Genomic DNA, 24,631 nt, shown 5'->3' on the forward strand with positions numbered 1-24,631 from the left:
GACACTACTGGAATCATCCTCTGGCATCAAAACTAATGTAGATATTTTAGTACAGTTATGCTAATTTGTTTTTCAGGTATCACATCTTTAACAATGTACTAAAATATTTTAAAATATGCCAGCACATAAGCTACAAGCTAAAAGTCACAATCATAATAGGTACCATCACTGTACCACCATAATCACCACTTATAGGTACTGAACTGAAAGTTTAAATGTGATACACTGAGGTTTCGTCATGCGCTACCTGAAAACAATTTGTTTTAAATAAGCGTGCAAAAACAAAAGATGCACACTGTATGAGCCTAAATTAACTGGATGGGTATCTACATCATCAACTGTGCCTGTGGTTGAGAGGCCCTTGCCATGCCACATGGCTTCTCCTTTCTCATCGTATGCTCATATGAACCTGTTCAAACTACCCCCCCCTCCCAAAAAAAAAAAATCTTTTGTATTTAAACATTAAAAGTTTAATTTTAAAGTTAATTATTTCTACATATTTAATGCTACTGTACATGTTTTAGTACTGTAATTGAAAATATAGTGAAATCAACACAATTATGCTAATTTGGTATGATAAAAGGTTAACAACACATTTCGAACTTTTCCCACTTTAAACATACTCTTTGCATCTGGTGTGAGATTGTGGGAATGCAGATGCAAACGATGCCATAGTGTTTCTGGCCAAACATTCTGATACTGGCAGGTTCTCCTCCTCAAAATCTTGTAAGCGCTTTTCAATGATATTCCCCAGCTCGTTCTCCAACGATTTTTGTAAGTCCTGAAAATATATGTATATTTTTTTCATCATATATGTAACAGTGGTTGTATGTAATAATTACATTAAAATAATTTCCTATCAAGTCTGCATTATCAACACCTCATAAGATTACAATGGAATTTTAAGAAATGTGTACTGTATCCAAGCATGGAGACCATTTTAAGTAGGACATATCTGCACTGGAGAAAGCACAACATAGAGCGACAAAATTCATCCCAGAACCAAGTCAACTCTCATGTCAGGAAAGGTGTTAGCAGGACTAACAACACTAACAACCAGACATGACAGGGCGGATCTCATACAAATTTAAAATACTGAAAGTGGAAGAGGATATCAATCTAGACCACACCTTTAAAAGATCAAAAGTAACACATAGAAGGGGGCAACATCTTTAAGCTAAACAAATCAAAATGTAGAACAGGAAATAGATGTTTTTCACCTTAGTGTCATTAACCCATGGAACCACCTACCTGACCAAGCCATAGGTTTCAAGCTTCAAGTCTTGAACCTACCACCTCTGGTTCAAAATCCTGGTAAAAAAAAAATTATCAGGAAAATGAGGTGACCTTTGACAAGTCAGTGGCTTCCTTCCTGTCCCCATCGTGGACACTAAATAGATGGTGCCCCTCAGGTAAATTCAAGTAAACAATCTCCCACCACTTCTTCAAGAAGTCTAGCTTGATATACCACAAGGAAGCAATTTCAAATTTGCCAAGCCACAATGAAGAGAAAACAACACAAAATTCTTATTCAAAACAGCAGTAAGCCAGTGGATGAGCATACCCACTGGTTATAAATCCATGGAACCAGGCGGTTCCATGGGGTTTATAACCTTGTGGGTAAAGAAGCATCTCCTGTTCTCAGTCTGCATTGTGCTTGTTGAGCTTGAAACCATTGCTCCTTGTGTTACATCTGAAATTTCTTCAAAAGTACAGATGTAACACAAACAAGGAGCAACGGTTTTAAGCTCAACAAGTCACAATGTAGGACTGAGAACAGGAGATACTTTTGCACCCACAGGGTTATAAGCCCATGGAGCTGCCTACCCGCCGAAGCCGTAAATGCCAAAACTGTTAACATTTAAAGTACACCTGGAAAAGATAAAAACCAAATGGGGTCTTCGACAAGCCGCCGGCTTCCTGTCCTCGTCGAGGCCACTAGTGTTGGCGGCTTTAGTAAACCCACTAAAGATGAAAAACTAAGAAAGTGCAACATTCAGGAAACAGCTAAGTAACTTATCGGGAAGAATCAGAAACCTTTCATAAGTCACCACTATGATCATTCAAGACAATACAATCAACAGCCAATTAATCTTCGTATCACTTCTGCTGAGTTCATACTAAACCACATCACTCGCCATGCCTGACCGCTCTCTTGGTCACTGTCTCCCTTTTCTCTCACATTTACTAGAGTTCACTTTCTTCAGACCTGTCATCCAACATTATCAAACATTATTACTATACTCTCTTCAATCTTGTTTTACCAAGTTCTGCATGCTATTTATTTCACGAGTTTCTTCATGCTCACAGACTGTCCACTTGTGCTTCGTTCTTGACTCATAACCGAGGATTCTTGAGGTTATCTTGCGATGCTTTCGGGGCTTTTTAGTGTCCCCGCGGCCCGGTCCTTGACCAGGCCTCCACCCCCAGGAAGCAGCCCGTGACAGCTGACTAACACCCAGGTACCTATTTTTACTGCTAGGTAACAGGGGCATAGGGTGAAAGAAACTGCCCATTGTTTCTCGCCGGCGCCCGGGATCGAACCCGGGACCACAGGATCACAAGTCCAGTGTGCTGTCCGCTCGGCTCCCAGGATTCTGGGTTCAATTCCCAGACTCAACACAGAATGAACTCAGCAATTTCCGTACTTAGCTGGGTGAATAATAAATATAATACAATAAAATAACGAAAGGTACGAAACAAATCACTTACTTTAAGTTTTTCCCGGAGGTACATATTGTGTAGGACCTGGTCCTCCCCATTGGCATTTGACTTATTCACCTCACTCACTGTAATAAAAAAAAACATTAAGTACACTAACGGAAATTGAACACTGGGTTCTGTTTCTTGGAATTAAAGCAATGTGTTACGTTTCAACTAAAAGCATTCGTTTCTTATGTAGTATTTGTATCTAATTAATGATTCGTAATTAAATTCTTGCAGAATTAAATGTTAGTAGGAAACAACGAAGCATTTTGTAGTTGCGAAAGTTAAGAAGTCTGTAGAGTGTTCCGAAAAAATATAGAAATCTTTGTCGAAGTATTTAAAGTTAGCAAACCTTTCGTGAAACACATTCCTTCACTAAGATATTTTTGCTGCAATACTTTTATATGAGAGTATCGGCATATCACTCGGGTAAATTTTGAAGGAATTTCAAGGTTGGCAAGTGTGAATCATTACTCTAAGTGTCTTTCAAAACGAACAAAGTAATAACTCCCGCCATTTTATTGCGTCCTTGGATCATTGCCCGAAAAGCTATGCGTATTAGTGGTTTTAGGTATTGTACGTACTAGTTCTATCTATAAATCCAACATTGTTTGTAAATCAACTATGTAGGTACTTTCTTGAATAAAATTGACTTTACTTACTTTACTTATGCTCAGGTAGCAGTTTGTAATAAGTTCTATGAGCTGCTTATTGGAATGTGAAAGGAAAAATATGATTTGTGTACTGTATGGATTTATGAGCCCCTTCAAGTGGTAGTAATAACCTAAGCTACTCTATCCTTTTGAGATGTATCTTACTGTCTCAAATTTATTTGAACCTCACAACCCTACAGGAAAAAAGAATCAGAAGGGGTCATGATAGCAACATAAAAGATACTGAAGGGAATTGACAAGGGCAGCTTCCTTAAAAGTAAGACGAGAATACGTAAGTGGAGGCTGGAAACACAAACGAGTTGAAGAAATGTAAGTAGATACTCGTGCCCTGTATGGGTCTACGGGCTCACCATAGCCCGTGTTGCTTGGAACTTTTTGTTCCAGGTAGCGAATCTTTAACAACAACAACCTGTATGGTGGTCAACAGGTGGAATGTACCAAGGGGAAAGGATGTGGAAGAAAAACTTCCATCCACACCTTTAAGGGCGTCAGAATTCGAACATCGGAAAAGTTAATATAAACGCAACAGATAAAACAAGGTTACTAGTAGCTAAACCTCACGCCTCCGTAGTGAATGGCAGATTGATTGATTGGTGAAGATTAAGTCGCCCAAAAGGTGGCACGGGCATGAATAGCCCGTAGTGGTGGCCCTTTGGAGCCATTACCAGTATCAAGAGCTGATACTGGAGATCTGTGGAGGTGCGACTGCACCTGACTGATAGGCAAGTGCAGTAGAGTTGTAACAGTTGTTGAGGTGACTTGAGTAGACTTGGGATGGTTCCTGACTTACAGACATTCACAGGGACGTGAGGAAAGATGACACAAACCTCACCTCGAGTAGTTTCTAAAGTTGGAAGGCTATCCCTTGTTACCAGATTCAAATCCGTCCAATCAACGGAAAATTTGGGATAGGCGGGAATAAAAGCTGTCACGAGAGAAAGAGAAACTCTTGGCTTAATCTTTATCAATCGAGGGAGAGGATTACGGGCTATTCATGCCCGTGCCACCTCCTGGTTGGCTTAATCTTAATCAATCGAGAGAGAGGATTACGGGCTATTCATGCCCGTGCCGCCACCTGGTTGGCTGAAATCTTAATCAATCAAGGGAGAGGAGTGTGTGTGTGCTGTGTCTCAGACGAGAGAGAAGTCTAGGGTCTAGTGCTGGGCATCGCACTTGTCTACACGGAATATCTTGAGTGAGTACTGGTCCATTTTGCTCTAACATCACAAGTGTTGATAATTATATTGTCTTGATAGGGAAGATAGATCAGGAGTTTTATACTGAACGTAATTAAATAAATATATATTACTAAATTGTCCATCTTGTATATCCATTCGTACCTGTAATTCATTCATAGAGTTGCCAGTAAAGAGTGAAGTCGACCTTGTTCTCACTCCCCCCATGTTATCCTACACTCACACCGTTTAACTCTCCCGTCACCGGTCACTGTAAAGTACTTATGTTAAATAATGTTGTTGTTGATCAAAGGCGAAGATGGTGGGAGGCATTAAGTAGTTTTAAGTAACTAAGTTTCAGTCACAATTAGTAACAACTCGCTTGGTGGCGGTATCAATGGTAACACACCCGAGTTACGTCATAGATACGTTATAAATGGTGGCATTGCGATGGTCTTTAGTAATTGTATAATTGCTGAAGGAACTGACGTGCCTGTGCTGCTGGGTGGCTACTGTTGGTTTAGGTTAAGACTGGTGAGTAAGACTATTGCAACGTAATGTTAATGGGACATGCTTGACTCGACGAGGATTGGCTCGACAGAATCAATTACTTAGTTCTCTTAATTTAATCAGGGGTGTACAAAATGATTTGTACAGCAGATCGACAGGTAAAAGTCGGTCTGTCAGGACAGAAATAAGAGTAAGGACGCCTGTCTTATTTCTGAGCACGGTTCAAGCACAAGGGCTTGCATCTGGCGGTAATCATACAAGGAAGTGCAGTAGACAGTATTTAGCTCTCAGTCTGGGGGTAAATTCGTGTGCCTGCGAACTAGACAGACGAGTCTGACGGTAATCCCGTTGGTCAGAGTAGACAGATTCCTGTAAGGTTTTTGCTGGTAATCGTAACATTTGGAGTAGACAGACATTTAGAATTAAGGCTGCAGGAGTAACAGAACTTTGTTCAGTAACAGGGTAGTGACCTAGGTACCTTGTGTAAATATTTTTGTTCTTTAATTTACTAATTCAAGCTTAGTGTTAAGAGAAATTTAAGGTTGGCAGGGATTGGGCATCACTCGCGGAGAATATCGCACGTTGGGGCAATTATCAGCCTTTCACAGGAATTGATGTTTGATTATTCCTGATGTGGGACTGAATGTGTGCTTTACGAGCGTGTTAGTCTGTGAAAATCTGTGTTTTTCAGGAATAATATATATTGTTCTCGTTGTGGGATTGAATTTTTGTTTTTGTGCTAACAGTAATATACGGTAAAATTTTGGAGTAGATTAGGTACTAAACACCCATACGAAAAATCCATACAGAAGATTAGTTTCAGCTAATGGTGAAGATAAAGAGTCTCATTAATGCTCAGAAGATTCGCGGAAACTGGGTATAAATAATCCTATGTAGGAACCAATTACTGGAACATAATTTATTACATAATTTATTAAAAATATGCTAATATTCATTTTAGTTGAAGTAGAAATGTGCTTGTACTTGTAACGTAAAGTGTGTGAGTATTTAGTCCAAGACTAATGATTGATGAAGATTAAGTCACCCAAAAGGTGGCACGGCCATGAATAGCCCGTAAGTGGAGGCCCTTTTGAGTCATTACCAGTATCAATAGATGATACTGGAGATCTGTGGAGCTGGGACTGTACCCTGCGTGACGGGAGATCTCTCCCGTCAGTCCAAGACGTCAACGGATTTGAGTTATTACATAATTAACATTGTAAACAAAGCTTTGGTAGCGGCGAGGATTAACCATTCTTGGATAGTTTGTACATCTCATTAGCGTTACCGAGAATTGTGGGATATAATTCGAAGGTCCGGTTGTATTGGGTTCGTTATTCCAGTAAATCGCGATATACGTGTAGGATTAGCTTAATTTCAGTGTCGTTACGCATTAAGGGAATTAAATATAAAGGGGTGAGAAGCATAAAGACTGAAGAAGTATCCTCCCCCGCGATAACAGCTTGATGGTTAAATGCAAACTCAGAATACTGAGAAAAAAAAAATTGTACCACTTACGGGCTATTCATGCCCGTGCCACCTCTTGGGTGGCTTAATCTTCATCAATCATCAATCGGGATGAGAAGTGTGGATTAGCGACTCAGGCTTGTCATCACCCTGCTACTTGGGAATTACGGACAGTCACAAGTTAGATCTCAGGGTGGAATTTATTTTACCGACCAACAGTTATCACAAGGAGACGAGTTTCTCCCCGGGAGGATAGTCGAGGCTGCCACACATGGGGAGGGGGTGTTGGGGAGGGGGTGTTGGGGAGGAACATAGAAGCTACTTCACCTTTTCTGACTTCCACTCCCGCTCTACATGGGAATCAAAGTCACCGCTCTGACCAACCTTTCCACCAAACTCAGTCACCACCTCCCCGGTTTCAGTATTCTTCCTACCCGTCATCCACATGGGCCCGTATAGAGTTATTAGAAAATTAGGCCGGTCAATTTTGTAATTAAGGGCATCTTCGATGACCAGACAGAAAGAACGATTCATATTAACAAACTCCATACATTGCGAGGGAGGAATTGTAATTACCTTCAATAACTCCCATTCTTGACTCTGTTGAGGAGGATGACCCTCTGTCAACCCTCAATTGCAGTCAGGTTAAACCTTGCCACCCTACGATGACAAGGTCACGTGCAAACCTGGCAGGTTGTAATTATTGTTTCAAGCGCGGGTTGGACAAGTATACGAGTGGGATTGGGTGGTTATAGATAGGAGCTACCTCGTATGGGCCAATAGGCCTTCTGCCGTTACCTTTGTTCTTATGTTCTTAACCTAATGTACCACTACCTTTCAACCCAGTGGACCTTACACTTGCGGTCCTGGGGAAAGTGATGTAAAAAATCACCTGGCTGATGCCTCACCCATATGAGGTTGTTCGCAGTTTGTTGTCATCAGGAGAGCTGGTTCTAGACGTCAACGAATAATTATGATGGACCGTTGCTAAAGCCATCATGGCCAACCTAGCTGTATCAACCAAAGCAGGTGCAGGACACAAGTGGAAGATGTATGGTCGACGAGGAACGCCAGCTTCCAGATTATGCAAGGTCCTTCTCTGGTACTAGAGGAAGCCACGTCCGCTGAAGGAACAAGATGAATAACGAAGTGATCACAGAGGAACGGCACGATCCCTGTAGAGGGTGCTTAACCCGCCAATAGAAGGACACACTGCGCGTCTTTCGGCTTGAAGGTTAAGTGTTTCATGGGAGAACGAAGAAAGTCGAAGAAAGTCTAAGAAAGCCTAGCATGCCGTGATGAAGACACCTGTGAGCGGACGGGAGCCCAAGAGCTGTAGTCAGGACTTACCTGGTTGATGGGGTTCTGGGAGTTGTTGTTCTCCCCAAGCCCGGCCCGAGGCCAGACTTGACTTGTGAGAGTTTGGTCCACTAGGCTGTTGCTTGGAGCGGCCCGCAGGCCCACATACCCGCCACAGCCCGGTTGGTCCGGCACTCCTTGAAGGAAACAATCTAGTTTCCTCTTGAAGATGTCCACGGTTGTTCCGGCAATATTTCAGATGTTCGCTGGGAGGACGTTGAACAACCGCGGACCTCTGATGTTTATACAGTGTTCTCTGATTGTGCCTATGGCACCTCTGCACTTCACTGGTTCTATTCTGCATTTTCTTCCATATCGTTCACTCCGGTATGTTGTTATTTTACTGTGTAGATTTGGGACCTGGCCCTCCAGTATTTTCCATGACAGACTGACTCGTCTGTCGCCACGCCAACACCGTCTCGATGCCTATAATTGCTCACGTGTATAGCAAGACCTTGTTGGTGTCAACGTCCCAGCACTACTGTCAAGACAATATCAAGATAGAAAAGTCAACTAGAGGAAGATGTAAACCTTGAAGGTTGTTCAGTCCTGAGGACTGTTTGGTGGACTGTCACTTGAGTGGACAGTTGGGACTATGTAATATTGTTATTACAAGCAGGACTTTATGCATAAAGTCTATAAGTGTACTTAGTTAGAACATAAGAACATAAGAACAAAGGTAACTGCAGAAGGCCTATTGGCCCATACGAGGCAGCTCCTATTCTATAACCACCCAATCCCACTCATATACTTGTCCAACCCGTGCTTGAAACAATCGAGGGACCCCACCTCCACAATGTTACGCGGCAATTGGTTCCACAAATCAACAACCCTGTTACTGAACCAGTATTTACCCAAAAGGTTAGACTTTTTTTTTAAGGCAATTTCATTTTTCAATCTGGAGGACCAGTTATAAGACAAAATCATGCTTAACTAACGTGCACATGGTTTTGTCTTAACTGCAGGGAAAGAGGGTTGTAACAGTTGTTGAGGTGACTTGAGTTGACTTGGGATGGTTCCTGACTTACATTCACAGGGAGGTGAGGAAAGGTTACATAAGAACAAAGGTAACTGCAGGAGGCCTATTGGCCCATACGAGGCAGCTCCTATCTATAACCACCCAATCCCACTCATATACATGTCCAACCCATGCTTGAATCAATCGAAGGACCCCACCTTCACCACGTTAAGCGGTAATTGGTTCCACAAATCAACAACCCTGTTACCGAACCAGTATTTACCCAAGTATTTCCTAAATCTAAATTTATCCAATTTATATCCATTGTTTCGTGTTCTGTCTTGTGTTGATACTTTTAATACCCTATTAATATCCCCTTTGTTGTGTCCATTCATCCACTTGTAAACCTCTATCATGTCACCCCTAACTCTTCGCCTTTCCAGTGAATGCAATTTAAGCTTTGTTAATCTTTCTTCATATGAAAGATTTCTAATTTGGGGAATTAACTTAGTCATCCTACGCTGGTCACGTTCAAGTGAATTTATATCCATTCTATAGTACGGCGACCAAAACTGAACTGCATAATCTAAATGGGGCCTAACCAGAGCTAGATATAGCTGAAGAACTACACCAGGTGTCTTGTTACTAACGCTTCGATTAATAAATCCCAGTGTCCTATTTGCCTTATTACGAACATTCATGCATTGATCCTTTTGTTTTAAATTCTTACTAATCATAACTACCAGATCCCTTTCGCAATCTCAACACTATCTAGCTTGTATCTTGTAACTATCATCATTACCTAGCCTCAAAATTTTACATTTATCAGCATTAAACTGCATCTGCCAATCTTTTGACCATTTCAAAACCCTATTTAGATCAACTTGAAGTGATAGCGAGTCGTCTTCCGTGTTAATTTCCCTACCGATTTTAGTATCATCTGCAAATTTGCAGATGTTTGCTACTCAAACCTGAATCTAAATCATTTATATATATTATAAACAACAGAGATCCCAGGACAGAGCCTTGAGGCTCTAACACTAACATTATCCCACTCTGACTCTGACACAAACCTCACCTCACCTCGAGTAGTTTCCAAAGTGGGAAGGCTATTACTAATTGGGATAGACGGGTATAAAAGCTCGTTACAAGAGAGGAAACTTGTTCAGAGGAGCTGAATTTATAACAACAAGGGAGAGGATTTACGGGCTATTCATGCCCGTGCCACCTCTTGTATGTGGCTTAATCTTCATCAATCAATCGAAGGAGAGGTGAGTGTGTGCTGTGTGTCAGTCCAGACAGGAGTCTGGAGTCTAGTGCTGGGCATCACAGGGGGAGGGAGATTCATGAGACACAAGGAAGCTTCACCACTGCCGTATCTTGAGTGATGAGGATTTACGGGCTATTCATGCCCGTGCCACCTCTTGTATGTGGCTTAATCTTCATCAATCAATCGAAGGAGAGGTGAGTGTGTGCTGTGTGTCAGTCCAGACAGGAGTCTGGAGTCTAGTGCTGGGCATCACAGGGGGAGGGAGATTCATGAGACACAAGGAAGCTTCACCACTGCCGTATCTTGAGTGAGTACTGGTCCTTTATGTTCTACCATCACAAGTGTTGATAATTCTATTGCCTTGATAGGGAAGATTAGGATTTTTCAGACGAGGAGTCACAATAACGTGGCTGAAATATGTTGACGAAACCACACACTAGAAAGTGAAGGGACGACGACGTTTCGGTCCGTCCTGGACCATTCTCAAGTCATTCTGTGAATGACTGAGAATCATAATCGACTTGAGAATTGTCTAGGACGGACTGAAACGTCGTCGTCCCTTCACTTTCTACTGTGTGGTTTTGTCAACATTAGGATTTTTATATTGAACGTAATTAAATAAATCTATATCACTAAATTATCAATCTTGTGTACACATTCGTGTAATTTAATCATAGAGTTATAGTGGAAGTAAATAGTGGAAGTTGACCGTGTTCTTCCCCCCCCCCCGTGTTATCCTTAACTCATATAGTTAACTCTCCCATCACCGGTAAATGTTAAGTACTAGATGTTGTTGATCAAAGACGAAGGTGGTGGCGGCATTAAGTAGTTTCAAGTAACTAAGTTTAAGTCACAATTAGTAACCCCTCGCTTGGTGGCGGTATGGTGAGGTGATATCGTAACGTATCTCAGGTGATACACCCGAGATACCTTATAGTCAAGTTCAAGTATGTTTATTGAGACAAGAAAGAAAATACATCTCAAAGGGATACAGTAGCTTAGGCTATTTCTAACCCCCCCCCCACCCTAGTAACGTTATAGTGTGAGAGGGGAGCCAGCATAGGGGTTTATTAGGGGGGTGGGGACTTTACCAGCAGGGTGGTGGGGCCAACGGTCACCAGGGAGCTATCAAAGTGGGGTATAGCAGTGTTGCCATTAGCTCTGCACCTTCCTACCTACCGGGTGGAGGTTCTGGGGATCTAACGCCCCGCGGCCCGGTCTCCGACCATACCGCCTGGTTGGGGGTCTGGTCAACCAGGCTGTTGGTCGCAGCTGCTCGCAGCCTGGCGTATGAATCACCACCTGGTTGGATCAGGTGTTCTTTGGAGGTTTACCTCCAGTGAATACCCGCTCACAGTCTTTGGTATATTCGTTGTTGTGCTTAAACCATGTAGACAAGGTTTAAGTCTAGTAATTTGTTATGCATACCCATCCCGTGAGAGGTGGAGGCAAGGGTTACAGTGACACACATGGGGCTCAGAAACTGAACCCTACAGTTTATTTAACTATGCAAGTAACAATGGCGTGATGCTAGTTACACATTGGTTTTTAACAAGGACTTCAAGTTACCTGTGCTATACTTATAAATAGAAGCTGCCTCGTATGGGCCAATAGGCCTTCTCCAGTTACCTTTATTCTTATGTTCTATACACGAAACAAATATAATGTAGATGCAGGCGATGAGTCACAATAACGTGGCTGAAGTATGTTGACCACACCACACACTAGAAGGTGAAGGGACGACGACGTTTCGGTCCGTCCTGGACCATTCTCAAGTCGATTGTGTCCTAACAATTTACGTTCTCAAGTCGTAAATGTAATGTAATCATCGAAATATAATGTAGAGTTTCACAGCGCTGGTAGACCACGTGCTCCACCCCCCCCCCCCAAAAAAAAAAAATAAGTTGAGTTGCTTTGATCAATATAAAATTCGAAAATACTGTTATTGTATAAGCTACGCAGCCCGGACTAACGACTCCTGCAGAATCACCTAATTTATGGGAAAAGTTTAATATAAGAAAAATGCTTGTAGGCAACACTGCCTGAACACCTAACACTCAAACCTCCGTCGGGTCACCAACACACACACCCGGCGTCGGGGTCACCAACACACACACCCGGCGTCGGGGTCACCAACACACACACCCGGCGTCGGGGTCACCAACACACAGACTAAGGCGACCATCAGAGACAATGTAATCTGACTGGAGGAGTGTTACTAGCGGAGTACCACAGGGCTCAGTTCTTGCACCAGTAACGTTCATCGTCTTCATAAACCATCTACTACCAAAAGGAATACAGCATTACTGGAACATGTCTGCGAACGATGCTACGATACTGGGGAAGATAGGAGACGCAGACGATTGTAATGACCTTCAAATCGATCTAGATAAAGTGGATGATCTAGATAAAACAAGTGGATGAAGCGTTTACAGTCCCCCATGACGCGGTGGTGAGACACCCGCCCGACGCTTTGGCCTGGGTTCATATCCTGGCCGGGGAGGGGAGGATTGACCTGGCGCCGATCCTTAACAATAACATCTGTTCACCCTTCAGTGAATGGGTACAGGCAAGGGTACCTGGTTCAGGTTGTTAAACTATTTCGCGGGTCGTATTTCGGGGAAAAGTAGGATTAAGGACCTGCCCCAAACGCTACGCATGCTAGTGGCTGTACAGTAATGTCTCACACACAGAGTGAGTGAGTGAGTGAGTGAGTGAGTGAGTGAGTGAGTGAGTGAGTGAGTGAGAGAGTGAGTGAGTGAGAGAGTGAGTGAGTGAGAGAGTGAGTGAGAGAGTGAGTGAGAGTGAGTGAGTGTGTGTGTGAGTGAGTGTGTGTGAGAGTGAGTGAGAGTGAGTGAGAGTGAGTGTTAGTGAGTGTGAGAGTGAGTGAGTGTGAGAGTGAGTGTGTGTACACTACAGGCCAGTGTCATTGACTTGTATACCATGCAAGGTGATGGAGAAGATCGTGAGAAAAAAAACTGGTAACATATCTGGAGAGAAGGGACTTCGTGACAACCCACCAACATGGGTTCAGGGAGGGTAAATCTTGCCTCACAGGTTTAACAGAATTCTACGATCAGGTGACAAAGATTAAGCAAGAAAGAGAAGGTTGGGTAGACTGCATTTTCTTGGACTGTCGGAAAGCCTTTGACACAGTACCCAACACACACCCGTACCCCATAAAAGGCTGGTGCATAAGTTGGAGAAACAGGCAAGAGTAACTGTAGGGTGCGCCAGTGGATAAGGGAGTACCTAAGCAATAGGAAGCAGACAGTTAGTGAGGGGGTGAGACCTCAGATTGGTGTGAAGTCACAAGCAGTCCCACAGGGTTCTGTACTCAGACCTATCCTGTTTCTGATATACGTAAATGATCTTCCTGAGGGTATAGACTCATTCCTCTTAATGTTTGCTGACGATGCCTAAATTACAAGAAGGATTAAGACAAAGGAGGACAGCATGAGGCTTGAAGCAGACTTTGACAAACTGAAGGAATGGTCCAACAAGCGGTTGTTAAGACTTTAACCCGAGCAAATGTAACAATGAATATAGGTGTAGGGAGCAGGAGGCCAGATACAAGGTATCATTTGGGAGATGAAATTCTTCTAGAATCAGAGAGAGAGAGACTTGGGGGTTGATATCACGCCAGACCTGTCCCCTGAAGCCCACATCAAGAGAATAACATCAGTAGCATATGCCAGGTTGGCCAACATAAGAACGGCCTTTAGAAACTTGTGTAAGGAATCATTCAGAACCTTGAATACCACATGTCGGACCAATCCTGGAGTCCACATCTCGTCAAGTATAAAACTAAATTGGAGAAGGTTCAGAGGTTTGTCATCAGTCTGGTGCCCGAACTGAGAGGTATGAACTATGAGGAGAGGCTACGGGAATTAAACCTCACATCGCTGGAAGACAGGAGAGATATAGGGGGGGACATGATCACCACATACAAGATTCGCAGAGGAATTGATAGGGGCAGACAAAGACAGTTTATTTAACACAAGGAGCACACGCACTAGGGGACACAGATGGAAACTGAGTGCACAAATGAACCATAAAAACATTAGAAAGAATTTTGTTACTATCAGAATAATTAATAAATTTAATGCATTAAAAAATGATGTGGTGGAGGCAGACTCTATACACAGTTTCAAGTGTAGATATAAGAGCCCAATAGGCTCAGGAACCTGTACACCTATTGACTGACGGGACCAACGAGCCGAAGCTCAACCCCAGCAAGTACACACACCCCGGCGTCGGGCCACCCAACACCCACAGTTGCCATTACACCTACAATGTCACCATCGTCGTACATTTTAGCGCCTCTGAGGTAATGTATACAACCATAGCCCGTGCTACTTGGACCTCTTGTTCCCTGTAGCTGCATCTCCAACAACGACGACCACGACGAACACGAACACAACTTTTTCTTAAAACCCCATTTTACTTAAAACATTTAAATAAAATATACAAACCACCCAGAAAATACCAGGGAAATGAAATATAGATTGTTGACATAACCTTGACAGAGTGGTAAACTGTGTATGCATCAGAGTGAGGTGTTGCAAGTCTTGTGTAGCAAAGTCATCAACATGAGGCCTCGTACCGCCAATATAAAGCTGTTTAACTGCTTCACTGGCACCATTTCCACAATTGTTCAGGGCATATTTGCCCTGATATTGATCATAGTAGTTTTTATCATTTTGCGAAATTACAAACTGAAGGAAAAGCGCGTATTGAGAACTATTCCTCTTTAACGCAAGTGAGCAAGACACTGATTCTTCCTGCCATTGTTATGGCGTTAAGATTCCTTGAACGAAACACTAATGGTGCAGTGATCTGCACTGATTCTAAAGCAGCTCTACAAAACCTTAGTAAAAATCGGACAGAAAATCCTGCGATAGTCGCTGAGATCGAGAGAGCTGCGAGAGTCCTAACCAACTAGGGATGAGTCGTCAAATTTCTGTGGATCCCCTCCCATGTTGGAATCTGTGGAAATGAACGAGCAGATGTGCTGGCTGCTGAAGGAGACCACATTGAGTACTTCATACCCAAGACTCCGTTACAAATTAGAGGTATCATCAGGCAACATCACCGTGACAAGGTTACTGAGGAGAGGAGGATAGAAGAACAAATCAGTGAATCTGTACACTGGTACAACATGGCTGCAGCTGGCAATCCCAATTAATATGGACGAAGAGGTGGCGGCCGCGGGAGGGAATCAGTAAAAGCGAGAATCCGTCTTGGATACAAATATCCATAAGAGATTCGGAATGGAAACAACAGTTGAACAGAGGAGTTGCGGAATCTGTGGTAAGAGTGACGGACATCGCCTTGACCACTACCTGAGAGTGTGAACATCTAAGAGTCATTAGAAATATGTGTAGAATAATAAACCCCACATTGTTTGAGTTAGGAAAACACTATTTGTCAAATATAGATACTATTCTTAAAAGATTCCCCCCATTTTGCACCCGCAAGATAACGTACTGAAAGGTTGACAAATATTAATCTCGTTTGATAAGCTGTTCACTTGAGACAGTTAATTAAAACAAGTCTCAGCTGAGCCTGAGAACAAGAGACAGGATGAACAACCCAGCGGGTTTTCTTCCTATTGGGGGGGGGGGGTGTTGTACATGCTGCTATGGCGGTATGTCCACTCACAGGATGAGTGGCGCTGCCCATCAGTGCTTGACATCTCCTCACGCTTTAGGTAACCCACGAAATGCTTGCTCTCTGCTTCCCATACTAGAGAGAACCCACGAGGGAGCCAAGTGCACATAGTCGAGACCATGTGGGAAGCAGCCCACTGGTCTGTAGTCTGAACTACAGACTAATGTCACTAACATGTACACACACTGTGTGTTTAGCGGGCCTCGCGGCACAGTGGACAGCACTTGGGAGTCGTAGTCCTAAGAACCCACGTTCAATTCCCTTCCAGAGGTTGAAACAAATGGGCAGTTTCTTTTGCCCCGAGGTCCCTGTTTACCTAGCAGTAAATAGGTACCTGGGAGCTAGACAGCTGCTACTGGCTGCTTCCTGGGGACGTGAGTGTGTGTCAGAAAAATATATGCAGTAGTGGTACTTTTTTTCTACATATAATATAGAAAAAAGATTGTTCAGAAAGGCGGGGTCCAAGAACTAATAGCTGGAGTCAACAGGCACAAATAGTAAGTACACACTTGAGGAGAGCCGTGTGTAGAGGCCTGGAAGCCTCTCAGGTACCGGATTCTCTCAAGTAAGACCACACAAGTTGCGCTGCACAAACCCCTCACCCAAACTACAAAACACAACAAATAACAAACAACACAACTAGGCAGTGATCCCATTAACATACACATTTAATAACCAGTGACAACACAGTCCTGGCGTACAGGTAGCCTACACTAATAGCAACCCCCCCCCCAACTCATTAAGCCACAATACTTCCTATTTATCAACTGTTCACAACATTGAAACAAACTTGTTAGTTCCATACATGCTCATCACCTGCATTAGACCCTTCGTTGACATCACATGTATTTCCTGCACTCTACTAATCATTATCATCGTATTCACTTTGTCCACTATGCTTTGTAAAGTAATTCCTCCACTCACTGTTGTTATTTATTTGTATACTGTCGTACAATCGCTGTTAATTTGTCACTACATGGATAGTACATTTAATTATTTGTACATATACCTCAACAACACCTGCAGCTTTATTACACCTCAGATATATATATATATCAGCTGAAATATAACTATTCTTCTCATACCATCAAATCCTATCGTGTTCGCATTAGCTTCATCACGTCCAGCATCAGACTTGAAATGTATTCTCTCCACCTACTTCTAATCTCTATCACTTAATGACTCAACATCTACAGCATACAAATTCACCAGTCAACCAATCTCCGTGATGTTTTTCCTTACTTATCTCCAAAAGAACTTCATGTTTACATATTAAGATTTGTTAATTGTTCTCCTTATCTCGTCATTCTGCCTGTTCTGTTTAACTAATCTTTTCAAATCCATTACTCATCATATTTCTGCCTATCATTCACTTCGTATCCATAATATCAATTTGTTTTTCTTATCAACTACTCGCCATCTTTTCCCACTCTGCTACGCAGTTCCTCTTATTCTTCTACCAGTTTGTGCAATTCAACACGTTTTCCTATTCGTCCTTAACCATACAGAACTATGGCTCATTTGTTCAATGTTTCAATGATTATTTTCAACTCTTCTGCTGTAGTCATCTACCAGTTCTACTCTCACTCAACTGTTCCTCTTCCATCATTTTACCTCTTGGATCATTGCGTGATACGATCACATTCCTATCTTATCTTACACAGCACCAACACGTGTTAGACGAACCTCCGTATTCTTATCTCTGTTCTCCGGTCACACATACTTAAGCATCCTTCTCTGAATAAGCACGTAAGTTACAAATCTAGCCATCCAACAGAAACGAAGTAAACCTTGATTGACATTTTTCATCATAAACGTTGTTCGCATTACACACCAAATATAAGATATTTCACGAAACTCAAACTTTGCAAGAGAAAATTGGCATGCAAATTCCCCTCAGCCTCTCAGCCCCGAATCCTGAAATATTATATTTATTAAGAAAAACACTTACCACTAGTACGGGCGCTCAATATAATATGGCAGCCGATCCTCCTGTTCATATAGGACTTTTTGTAATTATGTGGGCCATCGTACATACATAGGCGCAATGGACAATTAGATAGTAGAATTTGGTACGAATCACTTTACAGCCCGAAAAAAATAAAACTAACAATTAAACTTAACATTCATAGGCCTAATATATGTACTAAATTAGGCTTAGGGAGGTTAGGTTAAGTTTTATTTGCAACATCAGTACAAAGGCAGAAGAAAGTAATTCACCTACGTAGCCTGGTGGATAGCGCCCAGGACAATTCTGTGGCGCGGGTTCGATTCCCACACGAGGCAGAAACAAATGGGCAAAAGTTTCTTTCACCCTGAATGCCCCTGTTACCTAGCAGTAAATAGGTACCTGGGTGTTAGTCAGCTGTCACGGGCTGCTTCCTGGGGGTGGAGGCCTGGTCGAGGACCGGGCCGCGGGGACACTAAAGCCCCGAAATCATCTCAAGATCTCAAGATAACCTATCGGAATGGAATGTTTATGAAGGGAAGGGAACTATCAGGGGGGGAAAGCGCCAAACCATGACCACTATATAGCACTAGAAAGGGGTCAGAATAAGGATTTAGGATGGGACAGGCGGGAAGGAATGGTGCCCAACTACTTGGACGGTCGGGGATTGAACGCCGACCTGAATGAAGCGAGACCGTCGCTCTACTGTCCAGCCCAAGTGGTTGGACTCGCCTATCGGAGAAGTAAGGAAGATGACGACGTTTTCGGAGGTCTTAATGAAAGGAAAACCAATATTACGGCTTATCACCAGAAGCTATCTGGAAACGTGTGCAAGCCTAGGCAAGTTGGTGTCGCATTCGCTAATACATACATGTATCCACTGAACTGTATTTTCTGGCCTTGGCGTGGGACAGGAAGCCTGCCTCTCGTGGAGGGAACCCCATGTTTTTATCTGATGAACTTTTCCAGGTAGATTCAATATTAACGTGACACCTGTCACCAGACCGGGCCTCCCCTGCTGGCTACATAGATCAGTGACCCTAAAATATTATATTACATATTACACACACATATATATATATATATATATATATATATTTCTTTTCACTGTTGATGGTAATTGAAAAATCAATTCTCCAAAATTCATTTTTATTTATATTTTTATTTCTAATGTCTAATGTCGTACCTAGTAGCCAGAACGCACTTCTCAGCCTACTATGCAAGGCCCGATTTGCCTAATAAGCCAAGTTTTCCTGAATTAATATATTTTCTCTAATTTTTTCTTATGAAATGATACAACTACCCATTTCATTATGTTTGAGGTCAATTTTTTTTATTGGAGCTAAAATTAACGTAGATATATGACCGAACCTAACCAACCCTACCTAACCTAACCTATCTTTATAGGTTAGGTTAGGTAGCCGAAAAAGTTAGGTTAGGTAGCCGAAAAAGTTAGGTTAGGTAGTCGAAAAAACATTAATTCATGAAAACTTGGCTTATTAGGCAAATCGGGCCTTGCATAGTAGGCTGAGAAGTGCGTTCTGGCTACTAGGTACGATATATATATATATATATATATATATATATATATATACACACACACATATACATACATACATATTATATATATATATATATATATATTGTCAATTTAAGGCTCAGCATGCCTAACGACGAGTTTCTAAAAAAAAAAACATTTACAAAGGAAAGCCCCGTTTTCGTTTCCCAGCTGGTTTTAAAGCCGGATCCTAGCGTTTGTTTTATTATAGGATTTATAATGTATTTAATGCTAATCAGAATTCATATTTGGCACTGTGAAGTTGGAACCCACCTGTTACTCCTAACTATAATTTTGTTGGTGCTAAACCCGGTCCCACAAGATCATGGTGCCAAGCCCGGCCCCACAATCACACGGTAAACAGAGGGGCCATGACTCTTCAGTCCCCTGCCATTACATATAAGAAATATCGCGGGGAAAAACAGTAGAAGCTCTCAAGAGAACGTTACACATTTGTGCTGGAGTTATTGGATCAGTCTGGTTGTGATGGCTCTGTATTTAGTCAAACAACTTCATAGACCAGGCAGTCACCAAGGACGGCTGGCCCCATGCCAGACTGTGATAAGAGAATGATTATCGAAAACGTCTACAGATCAACAAGGTAATCTACAGATAAACCACGGTGTCATACCCGGTACATTAGCACTCAAAATGTACTCTCTGACAAGGAAACGAGAGGTAACATCTTCAGACTCCTTCTGAAGATGTATTAATATACGAAAGTATTTGAGGAAATTCCGGTTTCAATTTTCCTCCGTGGTCTGACACTGTCACATTCTTAATCACGTGTTTATTTCTCGTAATTTACACACGTAACATATAATGTATACATGGAAGATACTTGAAGACTGGGTCCCAACTATAGGTGCAGAGAACACCTATACAACTATAGGTGCCCATTGTGCACAATATCCAAGAGCAACGCCGAATAAGTGTTGATAACGTTGATGCTATGTTGAACCAACGCCGTCTGAATATTGTGCCCAGTTTGTGAGTGAACCTCAGCGGCTCACAGCTCTTCAACCTCCTTTCATAAAGTACAAATATTGCCGGAACAAAAGTGGATATTTTTCAGTAGATACTTGGGCATATTCTTGCAGGAAGTGCCGGGTCTGGTAGTTACAGGACCTGTGGACCGCTGCAAGCAGTCTAACGAAGCAAGTTATCACCAAACAAGCCTAGCCTCAAGTCGGACTTGGATAATAGGGGAAAACTCGAACCCGACTACAGTATATCATACCCGGAATAAACCACGGTGACATACTTGGTCCTCACGAGACCACGGTGCCATACTTGGTCCTCACGAGACCACGGTGCCATGCCGATTAGAAGGGACAGCCGTGTTCAACACTCATGTTAGCAAACATATATATATATTTGTTATGGTATGAACATGAAGGTAAATAATCGGGTGATGCATTTCATAGTTCGTCAGGCAGGGATACGTGACTTTACCTTGGCTAACCTCTCCCCCTTCCCATAGCCTTCAACTGTATGATAAACTGGATAGTGTGGTCATAGGGGTTCTCGTGCGCTAATAAACCACTGCTCTTGATTAGGAATCAAAGAAGCATCAAATTCTTAACTTTACGTTCATTAGGAAACATTGTGAAATAAAACATTTTTCCCAAGACGCTTAATTTTAAGAATTGGTTACATTTTTTCCGCCCAGTCCAGCTACTGCTAGAAAGTATAACAGTTACAATGGGACAGTCCCAAGGAAGGCTGCCTCGGGGTTCCAGGGAGTACTTGTCCATGGGGAAAATCCCGTCTCTTATCTGAAGTGTTTCACGTACTAGGGGCGTCCCACCGGCTCCTTCCTAGACACATGCCCGACGCCCAACATACGTGAACCTTAAGTAATACCATCGCAGGTCTGGGCTTTCATGATGTCTGGTGGTGTGGAAATTTACCCGTGTTAACGATTACGGGTTAATATAGTGATATTGGTTTCCCGCCATGAGGTTGCAGATGTGTTTTCTGCTGAGCTCTTTCTGCCTCTTTTGCTGATGGAGTGACATTTGTATATTGCCAATCTAGGGAGGACCTTCTCTTTTTATTGATTTATATATACGAGAGTTTTTACATTATTGGAAAGCTACTAGCACGTTTCGGGCAGGTCCTTAAGGGGGCATAATTTTCAAATATCCAATAAATGAAAACTAGGTCGATTTCAAACAAACTTTTTTGACTAGTTGTATATAAAAAGGGCTTCATCTGGCCCGAGTCTCAGCATCGTAGCATAAATAGGAAGGGAGAAAAAATATTTAATTATATGTCAACAATTTTCCAAAATGTTCAAAAATTAACATCAAACACAAGTGTCAACTGAAATCATGTCTATGACTCTCAGCTATCACAATAGCATATAATAAAAAAAATAATTAGTTTTATCCCCCCAAAATTTAGTTAAAAAAAAAAAAAAAATTTCCTAACTTTTTTCTTGTTTGTTTTATTAAATATGTTTATCGAGCGATTTGTATGAAACTTATACACCTGACTGCACGTAAGCCTATCTGTAAGGGTGCCAAATCTGGAGGAAATTGGTTGATGCCACAGATAGCAGCACCTTAGACTTCATTTTTTAATTATTTCTTTTCAAGTAACAAACGAAACGTCTACTTTTTCATTTTTTATTCAATTTACACAAAACTTAAACCTTATAAGTAGAGTTTATGTCTCTACAATTGGTAAGAAGTATTTTTTCCTAAGTTCATTTATTGATTTGATAAATACTGTAGTAATAAACGTGATACATTTGCATAATTTTGGGGGGAACTTTGACTATTTGTATTAGTAAAACTAAACATATTTTGGAAAATCCGATCATACCAATCCTTAATTATATGCTAATGAGATAGAAGTGTCATAGAAATTATTTAATTTGAAACGTGTGGTTGTAGAATTTTTATGAAAATGTGTAAAATTTGTTGAAAAAATCTCACTTTCTATTTAGGCTGCGATACTGACACTTGGAACAGTTGCAGCCCTTTTCATATAGAACTAGTCAAAAAAAAGTTTGATTGCAATTGAACATCTTTTAATATCCTAGTTGTATGCCCCCCCTTAATCCTAATTTTCCCCTAGAATACGACCAGCCAAATCGTTTAACCAGGTATATAATTAGCTACCCAGGAGCTAACTCACTCCTGGGTACCCACTCACTGCTATGTGAACAAGGGCATTAGGCGTTAGGAAATGCACCCAACCATTTCTGTTCCCCCCAGTATGAGAAACGAGTCCTGTACTTGGTCCAGGAATTGTTCCTCTTTCATTTGTGATGTGAGATTTATGCAATCTATTGTCTCAGTTTAAGTCCCCTATTACAAGAGCTTAGGCTTCAGCTGAGGTATACAAGTATATTACATTATAAAGGCCTCTTGTCCTCAACAAAATTAATTAAATACAATGTATTATTTACATTTTTTAATACCAATAACTTACATAAATTGTTCCTACCAGTAACTGTAAAATATTTGTAAATTTCTTTTAGAGTAATTATTACTAAACTGAAGAAAAGTCCCATCATTCTACTTCACTCTTCAGTGACAACACTGAAATCCGTCAGCAAAATATTCTTAAAGTTGATCACTTCCGGAATTGCATGAACACTAAACTTTTTCAAATCACTCGAGCATCTGCATCAATAATGGGCGACAGTGTTTGCCATTGTCAGCAGAGAGGAAGTCTGTACAGGATTTAGACTTACTGAGTGAGGCCAAGTACTTTACTGAGTTTTCCCAGGATGCAACCCATAGCAATTGCCTAACTACTGGATATCAATTAACTTAGGGTTGCCATATTTGAACAGTCAAAATCCAGGACACCTCCACTAACAGTCCCACAACCCTCCGTGCCCCAGTCAAACACACTTTGGGCCTTATATATATAATATATATATATATATATATAATTTTTTTAAATGATGGAAGCTGAAACTCGGGACTTTGAGAATTTTTTAAATTCTTCCCGGACGCAAAAGTTGACACCTGAAGCCAGGACATGTCCAGGAAAATACGGACATATGGCAACCCAAAATTAATTGTTAAGTGAAGAGGCATAAGGTGAAAGGAAATGTACTCAACCATCTATATCCTACCATGGGAATCGAACACGAGACCCTCGTTGAGAGCCAATGACAAACCACTGCACTATGGGACCCTATAGACTAACATAACAGGCCCACTTACCTTTGGCATAATCATTGACAGAAAAATTGATCACTATCCCACCTTTGTCATCACAAACATTTGTATAACACTACTAGATACCGAGCAACTTATATTTAGGTTACACAATAAAACCGCTAAGCTCCTACAACACACTGTTCTCTCCACGTGAAAAAATCATATAACTTAACAATCTATGGCTTATATATGGCATAATTAAAACAGAAGCTTGGTCGAGTTTACCTAGTGTTGGGCGAGTGATGGTATACCCAGTGTTGGGCGAGTGATGAGATACCCAGAGTTGGGCGAGTGATGGTATACCCAGTGTTGGGCGAGTGATGGTATACCATCACTCATATACCCAGTTTAACAGGATACTCAGGGTTAATAATGGATGGGATTTTGAACGTGCCCTAATGGATATGCTAATAACATTACGATATTTAAAGCAAGCCATCCAAGGGAACATGAGTGCATCGTTTTGCCCATTTCATTTAAATGACAACATGAAGACACATGCAAATATTAACACGTAACAGTTATACTGTATATGTTACAAAAAATACACAGCTTCATTAGTTTAAAGCCTACTTACTAGGTGAAGATATGTCTCCATTCATTCTAGCCGTTCGTGTGTGAACTGACCTCCGAGAGACCACCCTACCACAGTCCTCCTCCTCTACCATTGTTTACAAACTGCCTCACATGTGATAGATCGATGCCGTATTGTCTGTAGCAGTCTTCGTACAGTTATTTGGCAAAATAATTAGTTAATTACCCATACTATTGCAACAAGTATATATATTATTTACATGACTGACAGTACGGAAGTAATAATATAAACGTGCTTTTATTTAGCGTTATTTATTTTAATGCATATGTATCGTACGTCTCACAGGCTGCCTATAATGACGTTTTTCATGTTCATAGATGATGCTTTTATCTTTATATATTCTGAAGGATTTAAATATTGTATTTAATATACTTTGTAAAAGAATTTTTTTACATATAAATAACATATTTAAATGAAATGTTTATACAAGTCTCTATAAGAATTTATAATTCTCTATAGATTTAAACAAAATATTAAAAGGACGTTAAGAGGCCGAGATCCCAAGAGAATCGACACGTTCATAAGAATAGTCATGCAGTGTGTTTTATACA

At 41.5% G+C, this 24,631-nt stretch overlaps 1 protein-coding gene across 5 annotated transcripts in view; it reads right to left on the reverse strand.

The window, feature by feature from the left end:
* The window catches only part of LOC123745246 (sterol O-acyltransferase 1), a 45,887-nt gene extending 21,579 nt beyond the window's left edge, over nucleotides 1-24,308 (reverse strand). For 2 of the 5 annotated variants that reach the window (XR_011222017.1, XM_069300641.1), the window contains exons 1-3: nucleotides 7,883-8,210; nucleotides 2,713-2,789; nucleotides 624-781 (exon numbers count right to left, since the gene is read on the reverse strand). Coding sequence is in view for 3 of the 5 variants with exons in the window: in XM_069300641.1 (XP_069156742.1) it covers nucleotides 624-781; nucleotides 2,713-2,789; nucleotides 7,883-8,195 (548 nt within the window). In the remaining 2 variants the exon portion in view is untranslated. Of the gene's footprint in view, nucleotides 1-623; nucleotides 782-2,712; nucleotides 2,790-4,720; nucleotides 4,827-7,882; nucleotides 8,211-24,062 lie in introns of those variants that run through there. The other 3 variants (XM_069300642.1, XR_006771309.2, XM_045725568.2) reach the window with 3 other exon arrangements.
* Nucleotides 24,309-24,631: the final 323 nt, after the last annotated feature.

The sequence above is a fragment of the Procambarus clarkii genome, chromosome 44 (assembly GCF_040958095.1).
Source record: "Procambarus clarkii isolate CNS0578487 chromosome 44, FALCON_Pclarkii_2.0, whole genome shotgun sequence".
Lineage (NCBI taxonomy): Eukaryota > Metazoa > Arthropoda > Malacostraca > Decapoda > Cambaridae > Procambarus > Procambarus clarkii.